General features: G+C 40.1%; 2 protein-coding genes and 1 long non-coding RNA gene across 6 annotated transcripts in view; 1 reads left to right on the top strand and 2 right to left on the bottom strand.

The window, feature by feature from the left end:
- hsf2bp (heat shock transcription factor 2 binding protein) overlaps positions 1–26,917 on the top strand; it is a 47,596-nt gene that overhangs the window by 8,406 nt on the left and 12,273 nt on the right. The window contains exon 8 of one of the 4 annotated variants that reach the window (XM_077232261.1): positions 5,481–5,732. The exons of 2 other annotated variants lie outside the window; for them this stretch is intronic. In XM_077232261.1, coding sequence (XP_077088376.1) covers positions 5,481–5,554 — 74 coding nt within the window. In that variant the 3' untranslated portion in view covers positions 5,555–5,732. Of the gene's footprint in view, positions 1–5,480; positions 5,733–8,268; positions 8,474–26,917 lie in introns of those variants that run through there. One more of the 4 variants, XM_077232262.1, reaches the window with a different exon arrangement.
- On the bottom strand, positions 1,457–2,700 carry LOC143740218 (uncharacterized). Its single transcript, XR_013204798.1, has 3 exons — positions 2,361–2,700; positions 1,634–2,183; positions 1,457–1,483 (listed from the first exon to the last, which is right to left on the bottom strand). It is a non-coding gene; the product is annotated as an uncharacterized LOC143740218 (long non-coding RNA).
- Positions 18,940–20,391, bottom strand: LOC143740322 (uncharacterized). The gene has a single exon (XM_077232461.1). The coding sequence runs from the start codon at positions 20,389–20,391 to the stop codon at positions 18,940–18,942; it is 1,452 nt and encodes a 483-aa protein (XP_077088576.1).

The following is a 26,917-nucleotide window of genomic DNA, read 5'->3' on the forward strand; positions in this document are numbered from 1 at the left end:
TCTCGCATCTCTCACGGACGACTGCTGGCCACACAAAACATAAAATCAGGCCTGTTCCTCTCTCGATCTTCACCGTCGTCGCTCCTTTTATGCTTCCGCTCCTCCGTGAGAGATGCGAGACCGGTGCGTCATAACATCATAACATGTCAAAAGAGACCAACGAGACATGAATTTGCATAATTTGTTCATTATCACTCACGCCACCGGCCTTGTGCCATTCTCTCACGTCCCTCGGCCTCTTCCTGCTCGCCACAGTATGTATGTGGCTCATCGGTGTATGTAGAAAAAAATTATAAATGTACAGTCATACCTGGCTAGATGAACAGAATTTAATTTGAGGTAGAGGACTGGACAGGATGGATTTTTCAGTCCCGCTCCAGCTGAATTCTGCAAAAAAATACTGTTGTAATAGAAACCTTTGTGCACAAACACAGATACACATTGGATAGCTTGCCAAATCTGTTTTGCCAATATGTTATTCTGATCCTAGACCAGCAGTTATGGACAGCTTTTTCCTCTAAAAGTAATCAAAGCAGCAGCAGGCCAGGGCTAACCTACACACACTTCGCCTATGCTCGCTCCTGTAAATTGTTTTAATTTTATATTTTTGTAGTCCTTCTTGTTGCTTTTGTATAAAAGATAAATAAACATTTATTTGGTTTTATTTTTTATTTTAATTTTTATATTTCTATTTTGAGAGTCCCTCAAATCATTTTATTCTCCCGCAACCCACACACACATGAGTGTCTTACCGTCCACACCCACACTCACCCATCAAATCTTGTCTTGCTTCGCCCTATTGCGTCATTTTTACAGTCTGTGTTTGCGTCAGGACCCACAGTAGTCCTGCAGGAGTGCAGGCCTCTAATTTGGTCTTGTGTCTTAAAGTGATATGACTTGGCAATTAAACCAAAAGTATTGTTAGACTATTTCAGACTTCTTTCTTGGTACTTGACAGTAACATTATTTTTTTCTGTAATCCTGTAAGAAAGCATCTGTAGGAACAGATAGTGAGACAAGTGATAAACCTGAACAGTGTCCAGTTTTAGTGATCCTTGAGTACAACGTGACTAGTTCATTGTGGTAAACCCAAACTTTTACATTTTTTCCTGCCCTTGTGAGGTGTATGAGGTCACACCCATTCCCAAGCAACAGTACACCCAGTAAATCCCAACTGCATTCTCTCAAATGGTGTGTGGTATTACTGTTAACTCATGTAAGCAGATTTACTTGAATTTACTTGAAGTACTATAATCATTTGAGTGAGGGAGTGTGGAAATTGTGTGATTTTCATCAGTTAAAAAAGCAAGTTGATGATCAGCAATACAGAAAGGAATTAGTTTGATATGAATGTTTGAAATTATTGTATATAATCATACATATAATAAATAAACACAACTGTGTAAAAGTAAAAATATTAAGTTTAAAATATACTCATTAAATTCAAAACATATACATACAGTACACATAATAAATTAAAATCCTACACATGTGCACATACTGTATACAAATTCAAAACTTACACAGATCTGCACATACAGTACACAAATTCAAAACTTACACATATATGCACATACTGTATACAAATTCAAAACTTACACATATATGCACATACTGTATACAAATTCAAAACTTACACATATATGCACATACAGTATACAAATTCAAAACAAATGTGCACATACAGTACACAAGCTCAAAACTTACACAGATCTGCGCACAGTCTACAAATTCAAAACCAATGTGCACCTACAGTACACAAATTTATAACAGATGTGCACATACAGTATACAAATTTAATACTTCAAGAAATAAGTATTGAAGTACTATCTTTTAAAAAAAGGCTACACTGTATGCATTGTACTGGACCCACTGATGATCAGTAACATTGAATACAAAGTTTTTAAGGAGGTGACAAATATTAAAGGAATTCAACCAGGAATATTATAGACTGCATGCTGCAAAAATTCAAAATGGGAGCAGAGGGCTTTGTATAGTTTTTCATAGATGTAGAAAATTTTAAATCATACATCCACTGCTTGAAGTAAGGTCTCCTGTTCAACTGCTTCCCCAATGAAAATGATCAAAACTTGAAATGATGAAAACTCTTTGTCCCCAAGCACCAAGACATGTGGATCCTGGCTTGTCTCACTATTCAGGCATTGCACCATATTAGTTCCAACCTTAACAGAAAAAATAAACTTTAGTTGGCATACATTGTGAATGCATGATGCATGAACTAAAACTTTCCATTTAATTTGGAATGTTCAAATTGAATGTAATGTGAATGGATTATGATTAAGGCAGTATGACAGGTCAGAAGTCACAATTCAATATAAAATTCATAATAAAATAATTGCCTCAAATTCAAGTTTAGGTGCATCAAAAAACATGATATTACAATGTTTGAGTTGCTTTTTGTTTTCATCTGGCAGCTTTCCATTAATGTCTGAGTTGGGGTTGGTGGGTTATTCCATCTTGGTGACTGATTGCGACATGACTGATTGTTAACAGGGCCATGTCCCCGAGACTGTTTAAAAAAAATAGAGGTAAATATCAGACGGTATCAGCAATCACCCACAATTGCCTGTGCCTATATTAAAGATTCTATGGGTGCAGCTATGCAGAATTGGTCTTGCCCTTTCCAATTAATGAATACATCAGTTTTGCTAAAACAAATTTTTAAAAAAACTCAGTATTTATAGTGCATGGAACACTTATAATATCAACACATGTACATTTATAATATAGTAATGGTCGGCATCACAGTCAAATGACTTTACTGCATTTAATGCTTGAAAATCATAAAGTTCAATGACACTAAGTGCTTCCGAAACGTGGTCAGGAACAACAACATAGGTAAAGTAATGATGACTCAAAAAAAATTGGTTGATGATCTCTGAACTTAACTATTAGCTTCACTTAGTCATCAAGAGTGACACTTAATACAACTAAACTGAGTATCTCCATCTGTAGTGCAGGACATGAAAATGGTCATCCCTGGCCTATATACTGTGCCATTAACCTCTACCTATGAGGGGATAATCACCTCACTGGAACAGGGAAAATCTTCCAAGCTACCAGTACTATCTTGAACACCCTTGGCCTTGACTGACTAAAGAACAGAGTTTTGACCTGACCTGAATTTCAGTTTCCTTCTTGAACAACCTGCTTGTCAACAGCTGAAAGAGCAGCATCAGTTGGTGCCTGTATACCATAATGTTTGTGAAATTTTTAAAATTACAAGTGACATGGCTTAGTCTTAAAAAAAAAAAAAGCTGTTTAGCTTCAAATCGCATGGTCCAGAAGTTGACAACTGGGCCTATCTTTCTAAAAGCAGATGGATAGTCAACCATGAAATGGTGTTTCGGTCCTAAATGCAAGTGAGGGAACAACTCTTGGAAGAGTGTATGGCTGTCTTGAATGAGAGTTTGGAGGTATAGTGTGGTCTCAGCAGTCATGGATAGGGAAAATATAATTTGCAAACAAGAAAACAGTAGAAGCAGCAGTTCTTAGTACTTGTTGCCATGTGGTATTAAGTCACCTGTTAGAAGGGAAAGAATTCGCAACAAACACCACATTTGGCATGGTACTGCTGGGGTTTCTAAGTTCTTGAATTGACAGGACTGATGGTTTATTGCACCTATCAACAAAACCATTATCAAAGCTTGTTAACCTGGGCCCATATTCATAAAGATTCTAAGAATCCTCTCAGAAAACTCTTAATTTAGCTTAAAATCTTTTACGTAGGAGTCTTAGCTTAAGAGCGATTCGGGACCGATCTGAGAGCAACTCTGAGTAAGGAAAAGACAAAAACTTTTATCTTAGTGAGGAGGCGGGGCTGACCCCGTTGCTATGTATGACACAATCTTACATCTTACAAATCTTACAATCTTACAAAGAAGACTGTGATTGGTTGGTTGTCCAAGAAGGAAAAAATTAGTGATTTTAAATATAGGGTCTATTCTAAGCCTTCACTTTGAATTTTTTTGTAATTTTTCCTATTTGACCATTCTCACACACACACACACACACACACACACACACACACACACACACACACACACACACACACACACACACACACACACACACACATTATATATGTGTATATAAATCTTTTTTATTTATTTACCATACTGTTAATTTCCTATAAGGTATTTGATTGGATTAGAATGATAAAAATTGTTCCACTGTCTATTTAAGTGGTGGTTTGAATGTTGGTTTTAATGTAGCAAACATGGAATAAAAAAACAAGAAGGACAAGAAAGCTCAACTGGACAGAGGAACAGTGTTTACTGTGAGCCCAGTTAGTGTATGAACACTAGGCCATCCTTAAAGGAAAATTCAGGCCGGGTGTCACAGCAAAGAAGCAGACGTGGGAGCTTATAGCGGTTAATAATAAATTATTTATGGTTCATTCCCCCTGCTTGTGCGGAAGCCTGCTATATTCATAAATGCATTTTTCTGAGCCTGTAAGGTGGGAATGTCCAGTGGAAACAAAATGAACTGCGACACAATAAGAGGTTCTGGAATACTGTAATTGTTTGTGATCACTCTGCTTACAGAAGGTTGTGACAGACCCAAATCATCACTGCTGCATTGATGCATTTTCCCAGCTGCCAAATATCTTAATGTACAGTAGTGATTTAATATCTGGCACTACGCCATTCCTGCGCTGTGTCGGAGATGTTATTGTGTCTCTAATAAAATCGGTCACAAACATGTTACCTGCACGATCTAATCTATAGTGTCATATTAACTCACTGTCATCTATTGTTTTCAACACATTTCTTCTCCCTCTTCGTCTTTCTGCCATTTTCTCCTCTGCTAAAGAAACTTTTAAGCCTCTTAAAAGCCCTCGTCCGTGGTCCTAACAATTTTGACTTTAAGACCTCTTTTAATGGTTAAGATGCTTTCTGAATTACTTTTTTCTTTACTAGGACTTTTTCTTTAACTTTAAGAGTAAACGCCCACATTTCTAAGAATTTTCTTAGAATTTTGTCACTAGGAGCTACTCTTTGCATTAAGATTCTTTATGAATACGGGCCCTGTAGTTTACAGTATTTAGGCTTTACCTTAAGCTATAAGTTCAGACAGCACTAGTTTCATCTCCAGAGGGCCAACACCCTCTAAAATATCATGCATGAAATCAGGTGTGACATTGAAGAATGCAAGCTCGTCTGAGGTTTGTTAGACGGCAAAACTCTGAAAAACCAAGAAGAGAATTCAGGACAAGACTGTCCCCACAGACCCCTTTAGGGTTCTAAAGCCCTCAAATCTTTAACTATGCATTCAAGAAGTCCATGCCATATGTCTTGATGTTGTCTGACTTGTACAAAGCCAACACAAAGCATGCTGACAAGGAAGACAGCAGCTCAGATACTAAACATCTAATTTGGAAATAAAAAATGCCCCAGTTTGTGAATTGAAGTCTTGGAACTGATGGGATTTACAATTTCACAATCGTCATTTTACAGAGACAGAGGAATGGAAAGATGTTTCGAAAACAGGTGGCTGGTTTTGTACTGCTCACCATCAATGTAATCAATGAGGCCACCATCTTTATTTTGCCATCTAAGGATTTTTTTCATTGTACCTGGACTTTCTAGTTTTTTTTTTAAGGACATGCTGCAAAAAAACATATTGAAAGGTGTCCTGGACTGCTATCTGTCTCACGCTACCAGTCATTGCATCCAAACGCTGGACATATGAAACACCTGGAAACTTAGTCTCTGGCTTAAAGCGATAGTTCACCCAAAAATGAAAATTCTGTCAGTATTTACTCACCCTCATGTTGTTCCAACCTCGTAAGACCTTCGTTCATCTTCGGAACACGAATTATGATATTTTTGATTAAATCTGAGAGCTGGATCACTCCTCCATAGGCTTCTTAAGGGATTAAAGCTTGCCAGCCCCTAAAAGTTATTAAAGATATTGTTAAAATACTCCAAGTGACTACAGTGACTCAATCTGAAGTTTATCAAACCACGAGAATACTTTGTGCGCAAAAAATAAATAAATAACGACTTTATTTCAACTATTAGTTTCCTTCTCTGTGGGCCTCGAGTCAGTTCACTTGATATATAGCGCAGTTCTTCTGTTGTTGTACGTCACATGCATCACACACATGACCAGCGTCGGCCAATAGTGAGCCTACGTGTGACGTAGCTCTATGCTATCACACTAAGTTAACAGACTAGAGGCCCACAGAGAAGGAAATGAATAGTTGAAATAAAGTTGTTATTTTTGTTTGTTGTTTGCGCACAAAGTATTCTCGTCGCTTGATAAACTTAAGATTGAGCCACTGTGGTCACTTGGACTATTTTAACGAGAATAGGTTTGATTTGATTTGGCTTTAAGCTTTGCAAGGAAGCATGCCACTCTCAATGGTATATCTTCCTCTGCTAAATCATCCCAATCCTCAGTTACCTCATAAACCCCAGAGTCATCTCTAAGGGCCCTATCATACACGGCGCCAGGCACGACGCAAGTATTTTTTTGCTAGTTTCAGCCCGACACAGTTATCTTTTTCACGTCCTGCACCACGTTGTTTAAATAGCAAATGCATTTATGCCCATCTGTGTGCCCATGGGCATGCTGGTCTGAAAACGAGGTGTGTTCAGGCTCATTGTTGGCATGTTGCTATTTTGAGGCAACTAAAATAGGCAACTGAAACCTGGTCTAAAGTCAATGGCGCAATATTTTTTTTGTTATTTAAAGAGCACGTTAGTATTGTGCGCCTATAGGCGGGTCAACAACATGCGTATACTCTGCTCATTAAACACACAGAGACGCGCAGCAGCACACAAACATTCCAAATATTAAAAATGAAATGATTAAAATGTAAAAGATTATTATTGTGTACATAAAGATATGGTGGAATCCAGCATTTTCCCCGTCGTTAAACTAGCAAAAGTGGATTCGGACACGCCCTAAGTGCACTTGCGCTTTAGACCATGCTCTTCGTTAAAATAGGGCCCTAAGTGTTGTTGATATAGTCATGTTTTCTGATGGTGACTGTGTGGGAATATGTTGGTCATGCAAATCTGTTTCTGTTATGGATAATACTGATTTGACAAATGTGTTCTTTTAATATGCGTCTCTTATATGCCTGTAAGTAATTGAATGTTCTGTTACAGCCATTTTCACAACATCTGTAGGTATAGGTGCTAGCACTGTAAATGCCATGAATCAAAGTTTGATGTGCAAAAAGTTCTATACACGCCAGAGAAAAAAGTTTGCAGCCATCTTTAGAGTTTTGTCGATGAACTTCCGTTTCTGCGGTAGCTCTGTAGCCTGTATTTCTATGGCATTGCTATCGAAGAGTAATTAGCTAGTGAAGTGGATGTATTATTGTAGAGTTAACGAAAGTTATCATGAATATTGTAATGTTTGAAGCCGATGTCATAACAAATGGCTGTAGACCTGAAAGATATTAAAATGAGCGGTCCATTCATAAATCCACAAATCTTACCTTCATGCTGTGGAAATACAAACCGGAAGACAGAACACAACTAGCGGTGCTGAAATGGGGAGGGTCAATAGCCCTACATAAGGTCAATAGGAGAGAATTCAGCAAATTCACACTTCTCACTGAATATCACAGTGCTGTCGTGGTGTCTGTCCTGTGATTGAGGTGTGAGCTAGAGCTGCGCTATGCACTGGTCCGAGGTGACAAATGGTCCATGCAGCGTTACCAGCCTGATTCCGGTGACCTTAGTTTATCGGTATACATTGCACCAGGCATATTTATTAATGGTAGGTAATAGTTCTCTCTCTGTTTAGCTCGTCTTTCAGCTAATGTTTTATATACTTTATTAATGCTAGCGAGCAAACTGGGATATCTAGAAACAATCGGTCTGATTCTCTGGAGAAGAAAAAAAGCTGACTAAAGTGAATTACAACATCTTTTTTTTAATCAGTTTTAAGATATATTTAATGTTTCAGTACACATTATTTCATGTGATAAGAGTTATACATCATAAAAATATATTATTTGCCTTTCATAATTAGGCTGGCGCAGATGTCTGTTGAAAAATGTGTGTTTTATATATTATTAATCCTTGAGGTTATTTTTATTTTTGTTTAACTCTGAAATGGTCCATGTGATTTATCATTCTTATGTATCAGTGTTCTTATTATTTGATTGTTAAACTGCTTAGTGTTGAATTAATTGGATTATATGATTTGTAATACATTGTTTGAATTTCCGTGGTGTCAATTGTATTTACTATCTGTTTGTTCTTTATTGTCTTTTGTTAATAGAAACCACACAACTCTATGTCTGATTCCCATGCAACTATGGCCTGATTCCCATGCTGCTATACAAATTAAAGAGTATGAAGTACTGGATCGACTGTGTTTTAATGGACACACCATCCTGGTAGCACATTCCTGAACCAAATCATTCCCATACTTTACAATTGTAGTATAAATTAAACTAAATAGTAAATTCATTTAAATGCGAACAAGAATGTTTGATCATCAGAACTGTCACCTTTACTGTGTCACCTAACTGTGTTTCACTTTTTAAATATATTTACATTATTTTATTCCTGCTTCTCACACACTACAGTATAAAGAGCAATGCATATTCTACAGGTTCTTGTCACTGCAAAGTTAAAATACTCAGTCTTAATAAAATCGGGGCAAAACGGCATAATACATTTTTAATAAACAGGTTTTTCTTTACAGGTGTCTCAAAGTCTTTAACAGCATGCACTTTGTCCACAATATATTGCCTAAAAACACTAATAGTTTTTTTTTTTTTTTTTAAATCATGCTTGCCAATTGTGGCGAACAGGACGGCCGAGGAACGTGAGAGAACGGCGCGAGGCCGGTGGTGCGATTGCTAATGAGCAACACCTGTGAAGCACACCGGTCTCGATCATCAACGTCGTCGCTCCTCCTTTATGCTTCCGCTCCTCCGTGAGAGATGCGAGACCGGTGTGCTTCACAGGTGTTGCTCATTAGCAATCGCACCACTGGCCTCGCGCCGTTCTCTCACGTCCCTCGGCCGTCCTGTTCGTCACACCAATATCCCTAAATATATTATCTTCCATATTCTAAATTAACGTGTGTCCTCATATGGTCATGCTGCAAGTGAATGCCTGTATAAGGTGTGTGAAGCTTCCCTATAATTCATGCTTGGCTCTATTGTGCAGTTGGTCAGAAATGACACTTTGAACTTTGTTTTCTGTGTTAGTATGGTATTGTTTATGCATTTACAGGTTTGTCAATATTAATAACCATATGCCCAACAAAATGGTTAAAAAAATCATTTTGTTGGGCATGTGCTCATGTGGTGGTTACAAAAGTAGATAAGTAATTGTAAATAAATAAGTAGATAAATAGTAGTAAATAAATATATGTTATGTAAGATGTGACAAGAGAATGTATTTCTAATACATGTTTTTTTTGTGATTATTTCTTTCACGATTAATGTTCCCTGCTCAGTCGTTCGATTATTTGATTGCTTTTACCTTTTGGGAATGTTCGCCTGCTTGAGGGAGGGGGCTCACGCGCGCTGCTCAAACAATACAGACTCTGATAAGTGAAGCAGCAGCAGCTCCGTGTCCTGTATTAATTTATACATAAGTTATATCTCCCCTCATTAGGTATGAATTACATAAAAGCAATGAGATATGCTTTTTTGACATGTAAGAGTTTAAGAAATTTTAATTACATTGTTTAAAGTGTTTATGTTTCCTGTTATTACGGACATGTAAAAGTTCGCTGCAAGTCACGTCTGTGTGCTGCGTCACGCGTGCTAGTTATAAATTTCATGCTAGTGATGGAGACCATGCGGTCTTAGAGAGAAGGCGCAAATTTAGAGTAAGTCCACAAATAAGATGTGTCTTGCTGAAATAATGCAATGAGTAAGTTGTAAGTGCCAAATGACTTTGAAAATGAGTGTCTGTACTAAAAATGTATCAGGAAGAATAATTCTGGCAAACATGAACACATTTTAGGATTTATTCACGTGTAAAATGTTATATATGTTATCAGTGAATATTTCATAGTACCTATGCTTAATCTGTGGACACCGTAGTAAAAGAGAAATACCGGTACTGCATATGTAATTCTGTTATATATTGTGATTAGCCTAGCCTACTCTTGAAGTGATGCACTGTCATTGATTGACAAGAGTGATTGAACTGTTTTACATTGTATAAAAAAAACAATACAGACTCTGATAAGTGAAGCAGCAGCAGCTCCGTGTCCTGTATTAATTTATACATATATCTCCCCTCATCAGGCGGTGAGGGTACTACATTTTGGAGGCACCGCTGGGATGAAATGCAGTGAAGGTCGGCGTCCATATATGATGGTCTACCTCCAGTGTCATTCATTCTGACTTGCGGCTGAGGAGAACAGAGTGGGAAACGGCTGGCGTCCACGTTGAGTTCGGAAGAATAGTGCGTGCTATCTGAGGTTGATCGTCGATACCCGGAACATTGCCATTTTCCGACCAGCTAAGACTGCTTTTCTGCATCACACACTGCACACACCCACAGCCCAAGTGAACCATGGATCAGTTAGAGGACTTAAGACTTGAAGTGATAGGAGTATTGTATTCACTATCAAGAGAAAACCTTGTGAAATTGTGTGATTTCTTGAATATTGAAGGGAGTGAACATGTTATCGACAAAAGCCGCTCATTTGTCATTTCTGCACTAGTGAGACATCTTGAAAGACATCTTGTTAGATGAACTGGAAGATAATGGCATGTCAGAAATTTTGTGTGTAAGAGACAAAATTTGTGAACTTCAACAGGGGAGTGAAAATACCTCAGAGCAACAGACAGCACAGGCGGTTCAGAGAGTGACTGTAGACTCAGTAGTGCAGGTCACAGAGCAAGAAAAGCTACAAAAAGAAATTGATACGTTGCAGTTAGCTTTGCAAAAACTAATTGAACAAAAACATAACAACGTTACAAGCACACAGCAGAATGTTAGTGCCCCACACCACACAAACACACAGCAAAGCTTAGACACTCAAACTACCAACCTAAATTGTCACTCAGCGTCAACACGACCAGTTATGTCAACATGGAGCAGGGAGTTCAAAATATCTGGCCAGATAGGTGAACCTGGGCAAAAAGACAAACTCTCCTTCTCAAGTCTAGCACACCAAATTGAACATGGACGGAGCAGAGGTTTCTCTGAGCTTGAAATTGTTGATGCTGTAATCTGAGCAATTGCACCAGGCATGCAGCTTCGTAGCTACTTAGAGGGAAAGACAAACCTTACACTGCCCACATTAAGATGGATTCTCAGGGCTCATTTCCAAGAAAAGGGTGCCACTGAGCTGTATAAACAACTTACCTCAGAGGTACAGAGCAGCAGAGAGACCCCGCAGAGCTTCCTTGTCCGCTGTCTGGATTTAAGACAAAAGATTCTGCTTGCATCACAGGAGGCCGAATCAAGTTTGAAGTATGACCCAAAGCTAGTCCAAAGCATGTTTCTCCACACTATCCTGACGGGACTACAGAATGACAGCATTAGAGGTGATCAGCGACCCTATTTGACACAAACTGATGTAAGTGACGAGTTACTCTTTGATAAAGTTAATCTGGCGTGCGCCCACGAAGCTGAGCGCCAAAGTAAAAAGAAATTCATCCAGCCATGCGCCACTAAAGTACACACAGTTCAATCCAGTGATACCACCATGGAGAAAACACAACCTCAGCACAATCCAGAGAAGACCGAACTTCAGATCTTAAGTGAGCTGAGGGAAATGCGTTCAGGTATGGCCCTGGTGAAAGACCTCAGTGCAGAGGTGTCTCAAATTAAAGAGTCAATCAAGCAACCTCAAGTGTCTGCTCAGTGCCCTCCTTTAACTAGTCCGTCCCCACCACAGACTCAATACCCACCTCAATATTACTGGCAGCCTTACGACCAGAGGAGAGAGACAGTTCCACGACCACAGTGGCTCCCAGCACAACGCTATCACCCTCCTGCGACTCGAGTAAGGAAATGCTTTGCATGTCAACAAAGTGGATTGGATGTCTACTGTAGTCACTGTTACAAGTGTGGTGGTAGCGACCATTTCTCAGCTGGGTGTCGAGCACGGATGCCCATGACACACAGAGATTGTTCTTTAAACGAGGACAGGTCACGACCGCGGGACAGGCAGTGACCAGTGCGATGGAAGAGTCCCGTCAAAGCTGTTCATTTGGTGGCACCATCCACCCTGACCTCATATTGAGACGCCGTGAGACTGGTAAACAAACATTGTACCGCTCTAAAGCATGTCAATCTAATCACGGGACAAAAGATAAGAAACGACGCAATCAGTCCTCCAATGTCATTATAAATTCTGCTTTGCCAAAAAGGAAATCGAAAGAGAAAATGTCTATGGGTACTGCTTTTGTAAGGAAGCAATGTCTTGTACAGTGTTACATCCAAGGCCAGCTTGTTGATGTATTATGGGATACAGGATCTCAAGTGTGTATAGTGGATGAACTGTGGAAAAACAAACACTTGCCAAATATCAGACTGAGAAATGTTGCAGAGGCAATTGATGCGCCTGAAGGACTCTGCCTTGTGGCGCCAAACGGGCAGGGCAGGACATACCTTATGCAGGGTTGATGGAAGTGACTTTTGGGTTGGCATCAAATGAAGTGAAAACAAAAGAACTGGTCATACCTGTGTTGGTAATGAAGGGCAGAGAGCTTCGTCATCCTATCATTGGATACAACGTGATTGAGCAAATAGTGAATAACAAGGAATTAACTCAGCCAATCACCAATGAATCGGTGGAGAGAGAAAAAGTTCAAGCTTTCATTGAGCAAGTTCATGCAGAAACGTCATGTGAATATTTAGTCAAAACAAAAAAAGAAAATGTTCATGTGCCCAAACACACATCAGTACAAACTGAATGCAGAGTGCTGTCACACCGACCAAAAGTAAATACATTGCTAATTTTTGAGCCTGACGTTAACCCACAGTGGGCGGAGGTGTTGGAGTTCTGTGAGACGATTGTAACCCTGCGACAACATACATCTCCCCACATAATTGTCACTGTACAGAACCCTACGGATCATGACCTACTGTTAGCAGGCAAAATGGTCATAGGCACAGTGCAACCTGTACAGGCAGTGTATCCAACTGCTACTTGTGAGGGACCTGACTTAACTTCTGTGAGGGTCAATCAAAAAACAGATGAAACCGGCCATACCTCTGACATTGCATGGGAACCACCGCTGGACTTAAGCCATCTCAGTGAGTCTAGAAGACATATTGTAAGACAGATGCTGAGAGAGGAAGCAGCTTCCTTTTCGAAAACCGATGATGACATTGGCTGCATAGATGGGCTGCAGTTGACTATCTCGCTAACAGACACTATCCCAGTCGCACGCACTTACCAGTCAGTACCTCGTCCCCTGTACAAAGAGATGAAGGATTACCTACATGATCTCATTGCCCAAGGATGGGTTAAACAGTCAAACTCGCCGTATTCCTCACCAGTGGTCTGCGTCCGGAAAAAGGATGGTAGTTTGCGGTTGTGTATTGACTACAGAGAATTAAATCGGAAAACAAACCCCGACCGACAGCCCATTCCACGTGTTCAGGATATCATGGACAGTCTTGGAGGAAACAGCTGGTTCTCAGTACTTGACCAAGGAAAAGCATACCATCAGGGTTTCATGGCCAAAGAGAGTAGACCCATGACAGCTTTTGTAACGCCATGGGGGTTGTATGAATGGATTCGTATCCCTTTTGGTCTGATGAACGCTCCCGCGGCTTTCCAACGCTGCATGGAAGAGTCCCTGAAGGATCTCAGAGACGATTGATGTGTCCCCTACCTTGATGACACGCTAGTGTTCAGCAAATCCTTTGAAGACCATGTCGATGATGTGAAAAGAGTCCTGCAGCATTTAAGGCGATATGGGATCAAACTCAAGCCTAGTAAATGTTAGGTGTTCAAGCGGGAAGTTCGTTACCTGGGGAGGATTGTGTCCGCGGAAGGAAGTAAAGCTGACCCTGCTGACACCGAGGCTGTGAGAGCCCTGAGAGAGAAAAGACCCAGCACGGTGGGACAGTTAAGAGCCGTACTTGGCCTGTTAAGTTACTATAGGCAGTATATCAAAGATTTCTCCAAGATCCCTGGGCCGCTCTATGACTTGCTGAAAGGAGAAGTGGAGACAAAGGGCGAAGGATACAATGGAACCACCACCAAGTGTACAAAAAACAAAAAGAAAGGAGTGCCTTCCCAGAAGCCCATTTTATGGACAGAAAAACATCAGCAGAGATTGGAGACACTAATAGACTGCTTGGCGGAACCTCCGGTCCTTGGATTTCCTGATTTCTCGCAGCCGTTTATACTCCATACGGATGCCTCAAACCAGTGACTTAGTGCTGTTCTGTACCAAAGGCAAGAGGGGAAACTTAGAGTCATTGCTTATGGATCCCGTACACTGACAGCCTCTGAAAGAAATTATCATCTTCACTCAGGGAAATTGGAGTTTTTAGCCTTGAAGTGGTCCATCACAGAGAAGTTCTGTGATTATCTGTACTACGCACCTACCCTCACAGTATACAGCGACAACAATCCGCTTACTTATGTACTGACCAGTGCCAAGCTCAATGTGACTGGATCCAGGTGGGTTGCGGAGCTCGCGGATTTCCATTTCACCATAAAATACCGCCCTGGCAAAGAAAACATTGATGCAGACAGCTTATCCAGGATGCCGCTGGAAGTTGGAACCATGATGGAGCAATGTACAGAGGAACTCTCATCCGATTGCGTCGAAGCAACCATACAGGCTGTAGAAGTTCAAGATCTTGCCATGTCGTGGACAGCCATGAGTTCGCTTTATGACCCGACGGAGTGTGCGGAGTCAGGCCAGTCTTTTTCCACCGATGAGTTACGACAAGCGCAGAGAAGTGATACCCACATTGGACCTGTAGTACAATGTAAGAGGGCTGGCAAAAAACCCTCCAGACACTTATTAAGGAAATTCAGTGCACAGGGTAGAAGTTTGCTGCGTCAATGGGACAAACTTTGCATTGGAGAGGATGTAATACTCCGCTGGAAGACAGCTACCCGATCTCAGCTTGTGCTGCCTGAAATATATAAACAACGTGTTCTGCAGGAGTTACATAGTAAAATGGGGCATCAAGGAGTGGAGAGGACGACGTCATTGATTGGAGACAGATTCTTCTGGCCCAAAATGCAGGGTGAAATTGAACATTTCGTGACCAAGAGTTGTAACTGTCTGAAACAAAAGAAACCAAGTAGAGAAACCAGAGCACCACTAATGAATATTGTCACCACTCACCCATTTGAACTCTTCTCCATTGACTTTCTGCACCTGGACAGGAGTAGAGGATATGAATATATCCTGGTGATAGTTGATCACTTCACAAGGTTTGCACAGGTTTACGCCACCATATCAAAATCAGCAAAAACTGTCGCGGATCGAATATTCAATGACTATGCACTGAAATTTGGATTTCCCCAAAGGATTCACCATGACCAGGGAGCAGAATTTGAGAATCAGTTGCTTTATCAGTTAAAAAAGAATTGTGGAATTGCAGGATCGCGAACAACCCCATACCACCCGCAAGGGAACGGACAGGTTGAACGTTTCAACCGGACGTTGCTCCAGATGTTAAAGACTTTGTCAGAAACAAATAAGTCCAACTGGAAGGAGTCATTGAACAAACTTACTTTTGCCTACAACAGTACCCGATGTGAGGTTACTGGATTTTCACCATTCTATCTCTTGTTTGGGAGATCACCGAGACTACCCGTTGACTTGCTCTTTGGATTAACGGCAGCGGAAGGGACTAACAACCATAAGGAATATGTAAAGAGATGGAGGCAAGGAATGCAGGAAGCGTTTGAGATTGCCAAAGAGAACAGCAAGAAGACAGCAGAAAGAAACAGAAGGAATCATGAGGGTAAAGTAAGGATCTCAGTGCTGCACTCAGGAGACCGTGTTCTGGTTCGAAATCTCACACCCAGAATGCAGGGTGAAATTGAACATTTCGTGACCAAGAGTTGTAACAAGAGTGTACAGGAAAGCTTCGCAATCACTGGGAAGATGATATACACACAGTTATTCGTCGAATGGGAGAAGAAAGCCCCGTTTATGAAGTTAAGCCGGAACGAGGAAAGGGAAGATCGAGGGTTCTGCATCGAAATCTCTTGTTACCGTGTGATTACCTGCCAATGGAAATGGAGCTCAGAACACAGCCTAAAACAGAGAAAAAAGTGGATAAACCTACCTCTGTAGAAAGGGATGATTCTAGCTCAGAGGAAGATGATGAAGGATGTAGTCAGTGGTACTTACCTGCGGTCCAGTCTCAGCAACCTGTGGAAGGAAACAGTGAGTTAGAAAGCAGAAACTTACCAGTTATCTGGTCCCGTGAACCTGAAAAGGAAAGGGAAGAAATTGGTCAAGAGGTAGCGAAGGATCATGAAACAGAAGTTCGTATGGAAAATGAGGAGATACCTCAACAGAAAGTTGATGTGATGGAGGAGTAACAACCTGGAGGAAAATCTGACGATACAGCAGATGGACATTAGGAGGACAAGAGACTATGCAGTTCCCTACACTTACCTTAATTGATGAACTGAACATACAGTTAACTCGCAGTGCATACATAAATTAGAACATTTGCATATAAAACAGCACCACCTAAAGAAAGAAAGTGAAAACAAAGTAATGTCGGGACGACATGTATTTTCGAGGGGGAGAGTGTGGTGGTTACAAAAGTAGATAAGTAATTGTAAATAAATAAGTAGATAAATAGTTAAATAAATATATGATATGTAAGATTTGACGACAAGAGAATGTATTTCTAATAAATGTTTTTTTTTGTGATTATTTCTTTCACGATTAATGTTCCCTGCTCAATCGTTCGATTATTTGATTCCTGTATTTGATTCCTGTATTAATTTATACATATATCTCCCCTCATCAGGTATGAATTACATAAAAGCAATGAGAGTATGCTTTTTTGACATGTAAGAGTTTAAGTAATGTTAATTACATTGTTTAAAGTGTTTAAGTTTACTGTTATTACGGACATGTAAAAGTTCGCTGCAGGTCACGTCTGTGTGCTGCGTCACGCGTGCTAGTTATAAATTTCATGCTAGTGATGGAGACTATGCGGTCTTAGAGAGAAGGTGCAAATTTAGAGTAAGTCCACAAATAAGATGTGTCTTGGTGAAATAATGCAATGAGTAAGTTGTAAGTGCCAAATGACTGTGAAAATGAGTGTCTGTACTAAAAATGTATCAGGAAGTATAATTCTGGCAAACATGAACACATTTTTAGGATTTATTCACATGTAAAATGTTATATATGTTATCAGTGAATATTTCATAGTACCTATGCTTAATCTGTGGACACCATAGTAAAACAGAAATACCGGTACTGTATATGTAATTCTGTTATATATTGTGATTAGCCTACTCTTGAAGTGATGCACTGTCATTGTTTGACATAAGAGTGATTGAACTGTTTTACATTGTATAAAAAAAAACAATACAGACTCTGATAAGTGAAGCAGCAGCAGCTCCGTGTCCTGTATTAATTTATACATATATCTCCCCTCATCAGGCGGTGAGGGTACTACACTCATGTTAATTTTATAGAGCACTATATAATGCAAATTGTAGAGCTGCCCTTACAACAACAAAAAAAGTATAGCCTACTTCAAGTTTTTATTAAATATACTTATGTCCAAATATATTTTTAAGTATACCTTATGTAGTACTAATATCAACAATCAGTGTATCAGTAGTAAACTTTTAGTACACAACTAGTGTACAACTGTTTTCATTTGCACAGCAACTATACTAGAAGTGAACTTGTATACAACTATATTTACTGTTGTAGGATTACACATTTTATTTAAATGTTTAATTTAGATTTCCAATACAATAGTATTTTATATTGAGAAAGTTTATAAATGATGAGACCAGGAAATCTCTGCAAACAGATTAACGTACATGTTAATACTGTTTACCCTCTGCTTTGCCAGGGAAGTGTTTTATCCTCTATAAAGTTAGGGAAGATTAGCATCAAGTGCTAATATATTGTACCCTCTGTTTTCAGGCAGGGAAGATTAACGTATATGTTAATATTGTTTTATCCTCTGCTTTGCCAGGGAAGTGGCAAAAGTTTTTTTCAGACAGGGAAAATTTTAGCATAAATTGCTAGTAATTTGTGTATCCTTTGCTTTAGGCAGAGAAGGTTAGCATTAACAATAGTAATCTGTGTTAACAAGTGTACCCTCTGTGGATCAGAGGAGTTTTAGTGTCTGTTTGTGTTGGCAACAAAGAAAACTCACAACAATGTTGTTAGAAATGGAAATGAAATGGTCCAAACGAAAAGTGCCCCAATTTTTTGGTCCTTTATTATGAACAGATAATACAATACACCAGCGCTGGTTGGAGTAGAAGCTCAGCTCAATATCCTTTGTCTAGGGTTTATATAGTGAAAGTCTTAAACAAAAGAATACAAGTCTAACCAATAAAATCAAACATTACATCATAGATATCATATAGACGTTATATAACAGCTTCTTAATATGGGCAATATCCTGTTAGATTTCCACAGGATCCTTAGGATCCTAGGAGCATTTCAAACACACAATGTATAGAAGTGGAACGAACATAGAGAGAGAAAAAGAGAGAGAAAGAGAAAGGAGGGGTGAGCAATCTTCTATTAATGAATACCAGATGTTTAACATACACACAAAAGGAAAGATGTACAGACGTGGCAGTTTTGCTGCCTAGTATAAAAATCATACATAGACTATTGTTTTGTATGCTGAAGGAGAAAGATATTTCCAACAATGGCCACTTTGATAAGATGATTATAATAGAATTATCGTATCACATACTTTTCAGCATACTCATTCTAGTACAATAATACATGAGATATTCTTCAATCAAACATTTCCTTCAAAATCACTAATACTTAACAGTTCTATTCATCAAAGCATATTGGGAGGATACAAACGTATTCATCGCACGATGAATCAACATCCTAATAAATGGAATAATACAACAAACAATAAATGTAAGGATTAAAAGTATAACTCCTATTGGGATTAAAGCAGATATAAGCATTTGTTTCCAATTTGTGAACCAATCTAGAAAACCACTTCTATCGCTCACTTCTCTTCTCTGTAGCTCGTCAGCAATTCTTGTCATATTATCTATTCCATCAGCTATAATGTGACCATCTGCATCATTGTCAGGGATGTACGTACAACACGAAATTCCAACAATAACGCATACTCCTCCTCTAGAAGCGGTAAGTTGGTCCAAGACTAAACGATTCTGTAAGGCAGTTAAGCGAAGTGCTCGAAGCTCTTCTTTTACACCAGCTAAAGTGTTCCTTGTAGTTTTAATAAAGGAAATCAATTCATATCTGGTAACTTCTACTTCAATTTGCAGACTGGTTACACCTATCATTGGAAAAATACCTTCAAAGAATTTTTCTGTACCAGTCCATAATCGGTGTTCTTTTGGTACTGGATTATCTCTACCCAAACTACTAACTGAACTGCGGTCAGAGAGAGCACGTGTGTTCCTTTGATTGTTTACTCTATCATTTCTTTGTTGTCTAATAACCATAGAATATTCTTCCAAAGTTACTAGGGCACATCGTCCACTCCAGTTAAAAGGTAACGAGGTATAAACCATGTGCCCGCATAACCAAAACCAATCTTTCAAAGCTCTTGTTCCTTTTACAGATGGCACATACCTATTACAATTTTTACCCGAATAAAGTCCACAATACTCATCACATAATTCTTGTTCTTCGGGAGTTGCCCCTGCATAAGCATGCAGAGTAGTGAGAGGGAGTGAAGATCTTTTTGAGCATTCTTCCACGTCAAATGTTCCTTTTCCCGTCAAACAGCTCAAACAACAGGGCATATTTCGTACTTCACAACGGCGATATATTTGATTACATTTATTCTCAGGAATTGAACCCAATGTTGCGGCTCCTATTTTTCTTTCCATACAGAACAACGAATCTGGAATAGGACCTACAGTTGCCACTTTAACATGTACTTGTACTGCAACTGTCAGTACCCTATTACCAGGACAAGTCCAATTTCCTGTTGAATTTTGGGGAGCAAGTGCACCAATATTACTTAGATATAAGGGACAGAACAGTTCTTCTTCTGTCGTTGGCGATTGAACAGTTACATGAGGTCCAGAAGCACTTTGTGGCATTTTTGTACAAACATAACAGTCACCCTGTTTTCCTGTAGACTTAGCAGTGAAGTTGGCTAACCTCCACCACATATTGGAAGCAAACGCATGTGGTTCGTCTTCATGTTTCAACCAAGTTTCATTGCCACTGCCAATAAGTGCTTGTATATGAGCATGCTTGTCAGCACGATCAGGCATATTATCAACTTTGCAGACATGGCTTAATGGATTCAATGATAATTATTGCTAATTTCAATCAGCAATCTCGTTACTCGTCTGCTTCTCTTCCTCGTTCTCCTTTCGATCACCACTTCCGCATAGGCTTATGCGTTCCCCTGGGATGGAGCTGCTTTCACTCGGCTAGCATGGATCCACTGGGGCTGGAGATCAGTCAGAACACCTGTCCTCGTCACAGCGATAACAGTGGATGGTCCTAAGTAGTTCGGCTCACCGAGTTTCGTGGGCTTCAAACACCTTATGAGCACCTGCTGTCCTGGAACAAAAGGGTGGGTCAGCTTTTCTGAAGGAAGAGGGAGAGAGAGAGAGACATCACCATTTATGCCATTCAACGTTCTAACTAGGAAATCCACGTAATCTGCAATGATCACCTCCGTGTCACCTGTGGAGAGATTGCCAGCGCGACCTCTGACCCGAGGGGTCGGGAAAGGTCTACCCATCAGAATTTCAAATGGAGACATTTTTGTGGTTGCCGATGGAGACATTCTCATTTCCGTCAATACGGCAGGCAGCAAATCAACCCAATTTCTGCCTGTATCTAGACACGCCTTATTCAGACGTTCTTTTATCGTCTTATTGGTCCGTTCCACATTCCCTGAGGATTGCGGAGAATAGGGAATATGGAAGTGCCAATTAATATTAAGTTCTTTGGCTAATAATTGTGTGACTTTTGAAGCAAACGGAGTTCCATTATCACTTGCTATAACGGTTGGAATACCGAAACGCGGTATAATTTCTTTTGCAAGAACCTTTACTACCGTCTGCGCGTTTTCTTTACCACACGGAAAAGCTTCTGGCCACTTCGAAAATCGATCAACAATCACGAGCAAATATTTGTTATTTCCACATGGAGGCATATGTGTAAAATCGATCTGTAAATATTGAAAAGGAAGCTCAGGATGCGGTAAAGCGTCATGGCGAGTTGCCTTGTGTCTGTTTGTTTGTGCACACACCAAGCAAGCATCCAATATCAACAAAGTATTCTTTCGAACATTTGCTATGCAGTATGATTGATTCAAATTTTGGATCACTTTTTCTTTTGACACGTGTGATACCCCGTGATAATGCCTGCACAGCACTACAACGGTGGATGCTGGTAGAGCGATTCTACCCTGCTTGTCTCTTAAAATACCAGCTTGATCTGGTTTTACTTCGTTCGCGGCCCAATGAATCAGGTCGGCTTGCGTAGGGTTAGCTTGTAGTATTTTAATGTCCAAATCATTGATTAGCGACGAATTCATCATAGGCACCTCGGTGCTCTGTTCATTTACATATGGACTAAGTATTACTTCTTTAGCAGCCCATTTCGCGACTTCATCTGCAAACCTGTTTCCCTTAGCCTCATCTGAGTCACCTGTTTTATGACCAGGTACTTTAATAACAGCAAGTTTCAATGGTTGCTGTGCTGCACTGATGAGCTCGGCCACGATGTTATGATGGGAAATTGGTTTTCCGTCGGAGGTTTTGAAATTTCTTTCTTCCCACAATTTAGCAAAATCATGGACAACGCCGTACGCATATTTGGAGTCAGTGTATATATTGATGCACTGACCTTTTGCCAATTTACAAGCTCTCGTTAGAGCAATTAATTCTGCTACTTGCGCTGATTTATATGGCAACGAATATGCCTCAATTACACGATCAGGTAATTCAACAATAGCATATCCACACAAGTATAAATTGTCATTTGGCTTGAAACAGGATCCGTCTATATACCAATTATCTCCCTCCTCCAGGACAGATGTAGACACATCTGGCCTGCAGGCAGTCGAAGTTTGGAGTCTGGTCAGGCAGTCGTGGTCATCACTCTCAAATTCACCATCCGTCAACAACCTGTGCAGATGTACAGTAGGGCCATGAATAACAGAAGTTACTTTCAATGTTAAATTATCAGTTGCTAATAATATAGCCTCATAGCCAGAACGGCGTTGAGCAGACATGTGTTGAGTAGAAATATTTCGCATAATTGTTCCCACTTGGTGTGATGTGTGAACTGTGAGTGGATGTGATAAAACAACCCTTTCAGCATCCTGTACCATGATCGCTGCAGCAGCCACTGCACGTAAACAGGCCGGGAGTCCCCGAGCCACTGGATCAAGAGTTTTAGACAAATAAGCTACTGGACGAAAGGTACCCCCATGCTCTTGGGCCAGGATTCCCGCGGCCGTGCCCCCACCTTCGTGCACGTACAGGTGAAAATCGTCGGTATAGGACGGAAGGCCGAGGGCAGGAGGCCTTAACAGGGAGGACTTTAAATGTCTGAACGCTTGGTCCATTTCACTTGTCCATGTAATGTCCTCTTTGTCATCCAGCGTAGCATCTCGCAGGATTTTGTCATACATGGAACAGTTCGGCACCCATGATCGACAGTAATTGACCAGTCCCAGAAAGCTTTGCATTTGCTTTCGTGTTGATGGGTGCTTGAACGAAGCGATAGCTTTGACTCTGTCCGCCGACAGGCGAACTTGGCCTTGTGACAGTTCATGGCCGAGGTAAGTGACTTTCCTCTGCACCCACTGAAGTTTCTCTTTAGATGCCTTGAAACCAGCCTCTGCTAAAACGTTGCAGACAATAGTTGTGGCAGCAGCACACAGGTCCGCAGAAGCACCAGTGACGAGAATGTCATCAGCGTATTGGAGCAGACAGGTGTCAGGAGGGAGTCTGACATCCTTCAGCGTTGCGTGCACTACAGCGGAGAAAACGGCCGGGGAGTCCTTAAAACCCTGGGGTAATCTAGTCCAGCTGTATTGGCAATTCTGAAAACAGAAAGCAAAAAGTGGCTGTGTTCGTTGGTCAACAGGAATGCTGAAAAAGGCGGAGCATAAATCAATAACAGAAAAAAATGTATGTTCCAAAGGAATAGAATTAATAATAGTCTGTACATCTGGCACAATAGGAGCAAGTGGTTTTATCAATTCATTAATTTTTCTCAAATCTTGCGTTAAGCGCCAAGAACCATTTGCTTTCCTGATTGGATTAATTGGTGTGTTGTAAGGTGAATGAGTGGGGACCAGAATGCCTTGAGCCAGAAACTGATCAATGAGAAATCGAATTTCCTCCTCTTTTTCCTTTGAAAGCGGGTATTGTTTTTGAAACACAGGCCTATTCGTTGTCAAATTGGCCACATAAGGTTGAATGTCGAGTAGGCCTACGTCATCCTTATGCGCCGCCCACAGTTTCGGGTTTACCCCAGCAACTTCCTGTCCGAGCTCAGTTGCAGAGACATCCTCGAAGGGAGCACTTCCTGTGTCGGTCGTAAGAGAAAAGGCTGCTGGAAACATGAGTTGCAAAGAGTCAGAGTCAAATTCCAATTTAACACCCATCTTGTGCATTAAATCTCTTCCTAACAAGCAGAATGGAGAATCGGGAATTATTGCAAACTCATGCATTTTGAATAATGATGGTACATCATTAGAGGTAACTGGTAAAGTTGGTGTCAAATTACAAACCACAGGAACATTGTCTATTCCTATAGAATTTAGTTTTTTTCCTGTAATTGGTCCCTCATACACAGTAGAAGACAGCGATGAGATGGAGGCGCCGCTGTCAATTAAAAAAACATATGGCTTGTGGTCAACATTCAATTCAATAAAGGGCAAAACATTTGACTTGTTTGCATAACTCATTGAAATCTGTGAAAAGTTATCAGAAAAATGCAGCACCTTTTCTCGGCACAGTCATTGCTTTTGCCATGCGTTTGGATAAACAGGTCTCTGTCTTTCAGAGGGAGGAATGAAGGGAGGGGGTTTTGGCATCGGGCCATCAGAGCGCCTGAACATCTGTTTATCATTATTTCGCTGAAATCTCTCAGCTCTTTTCTTACAAAAGCGTTGCGTGTGTCCGCGACACCCACAGAAAAAACACTTTATGTCCCTTCTGTCATTGGGTGGCGGGCGATTTTGGACAGCGGAACTAACTTGAAACATTGCGGGAACTTTTCCTCTGGAGTGGTCAAATGCCCCAGCAGACGAAAGTTCACGCAAGCGTCTTCCCAATTCATCAACAGAAATGTTACTAATGTTGGTGGTAGTGATTCGAATCATTTGTGCAGTCTCGTTGTGCATGTTATTCAAAAACGTGTTCACAAACAACAAACAATTATCCTCATCAATAGGAATCGCAGATTCGTGAATCCAAGCATTTCGAAATCGATTAAAAAATGCAAGTGGACTTTCTCCCACCTTTTGCTTTGTGTTCGCTGCGTGAGAAATGTCCTGTTTAGCAGAAGACAACTTCACTAAAAAGGCAGTCAGTTGTTTGAAAAATAGTTTCAGTTTACCAGGACTGGCCCAAATCCAGTCGGGATTATAGTCCCCGTAATCAGCGATCCTAAATGCGCTTGTGGGGTCGGACAAATCAACAGGATCCGAATCTTTAAACACAATACTCCGGACGGGTGGTGAGTCGTTCACTGGGTCTAACAAATCAACCTCAGCAATTAATTCTTCCTCTGTAATGTCGGCAGGCAATGTTTTAGTCAAAATAAAACGATAGTCACGACCAGTAAGTTGGCTGTACGCCGTTAAGCGTTTAAGCATCGAAACAAATTGATGTGGCGACCGTGCTGGGTCTGGCAATTCCTTAGAAATTGCCATCACTTCAGAAATTTGCAACGGATGAACTTTGAATCCTTCTGAAGTTTCAACAAAAGGACACAAAGTCGCAGTCGTCAGATCGGGGTACAATCTATTTTTTGTTGGTTCAGAAAGAGTTGGAATACACTCATATTTTGGAGGTAGGGTTTTGTTCTCTGCAACAAACGGCGGAATAACTTTCTGTTCCACAGACTGTGAGAACCGCCCCCCCTCCAACAGAGAATTTCTGTCTGTCTCGGCCGAAGAAGAAAGGACGGCAGAAACTACACTCTCTCTCAGCCAATTCAGTTTGTGGAATCATATTATTGCCTGTATTATCAACTCTTTGTGGACCTTTGTTCCAATAACATTGCATGTCCTTCCAAATTTTATAAGACTGTTTCATGTAAGAATAGTCCCAATCAGGGTCGCCCCAATTTCCAAAAATCATGCCCTTTGCTGCGAGCATGTCATTTTCTTTGAATGAGCCGTCTCGCGGAAACGGATCTAATTGTGTTTTGCCAGTTGACCAGCCAGCTAAATTTGACAAATATGGCTCCGTAAAAAATGCTTGATTATTTCTAATCATAAAGTCTTTCGGAGATTCATCTTTTAACGGTGGACTAATTTTATTCCCCATTATCAACACAAAAATTTCTCCGTAATGCAACTTAAACAAATAAGAGTATGGCCAAATAGAAAACAAAGAAAAACATGCAGTTTAAAATTAATTGTGTTAGTAAATTGGCCAATAAAGAGAAAAAGAAATATATATATAAAAAAAACGAAAAGAAGAAAAAAGAAAAATAAAAATAAAAAGAGAAAAAATTAAAAATTAAAGTATGTATTATCTATCCATAACCAAGACCAAAGGTAAATCGAAATATAATTTGCAAGAGAAAAAGCGAATATCTCTTGTCAAATCTATATTTCCAAAAGGAGGAAAGTGATCAGTTTTCCTTCCGGTCTTCCCGCGTTCGATCACAAACACGAGGATATAACGTCCCGTATTTTTTATACGACGGACAAACGTCCCGCATTTATTTATGCGACGGACAAACGTCCCGCATATACGACGGACAAATCGTCCCGCATATACGACGGACAAACAAACAAATTTCACCAAATATGGTGAAAATCACGGCACTATAGGTAAAATTTTCTCAGCAGACAGGAAGAATCAACCTTTTCTTTTGTAAAAAAAAAAGGTAATTCTTACCTGTCTGGAGAAATCCCGGACGAGCAACCCAAATTGTTAGAAATGGAAATGAAATGGTCCAAACGAAAAGTGCCCCAATTTTTTGGTCCTTTATTATGAACAGATAATACAATACACCAGCGCTGGTTGGAGTAGAAGCTCAGCTCAATATCCTTTGTCTAGGGTTTATATAGTGAAAGTCTTAAACAAAAGAATACAAGTCTAACCAATAAAATCAAACATTACATCATAGATATCATATAGACGTTATATAACAGCTTCTTAATATGGGCAATATCCTGTTAGATTTCCACAGGATCCTTAGGATCCTAGGAGCTTTTCAAACACACAATGTATAGAAGTGGAACGAACATAGAGAGAGAAAAAGAGAGAGAAAGAGAAAGGAGGGGTGAGCAATCTTCTATTAATGAATACCAGATGTTTAACATACACACAAAAGGAAAGATGTACAGACGTGGCAGTTTTGCTGCCTAGTATAAAAATCATACATGGACTATTGTTTTGTATGCTGAAGGAGAAAGATATTTCCAACAAAAGTTTAGAAGGAATGCTAGACTAATCCCCACAACAGAAAAAGGTGGTCTTGGTACTACTTTATGGACAGACAGTGAGTTCAGGTCATTGTTAGGGGAGCAGATGGACTCCATAGTGACTGAGTCAGTCAGATTGGATTTGAGAAAGAAATTTGGTATTC

This window comes from Siphateles boraxobius, unplaced genomic scaffold, assembly GCF_051911475.1.
Source record: "Siphateles boraxobius isolate OS27281-9 unplaced genomic scaffold, OSU_SipBor_1 17, whole genome shotgun sequence".
Lineage (NCBI taxonomy): Eukaryota > Metazoa > Chordata > Actinopteri > Cypriniformes > Leuciscidae > Siphateles > Siphateles boraxobius.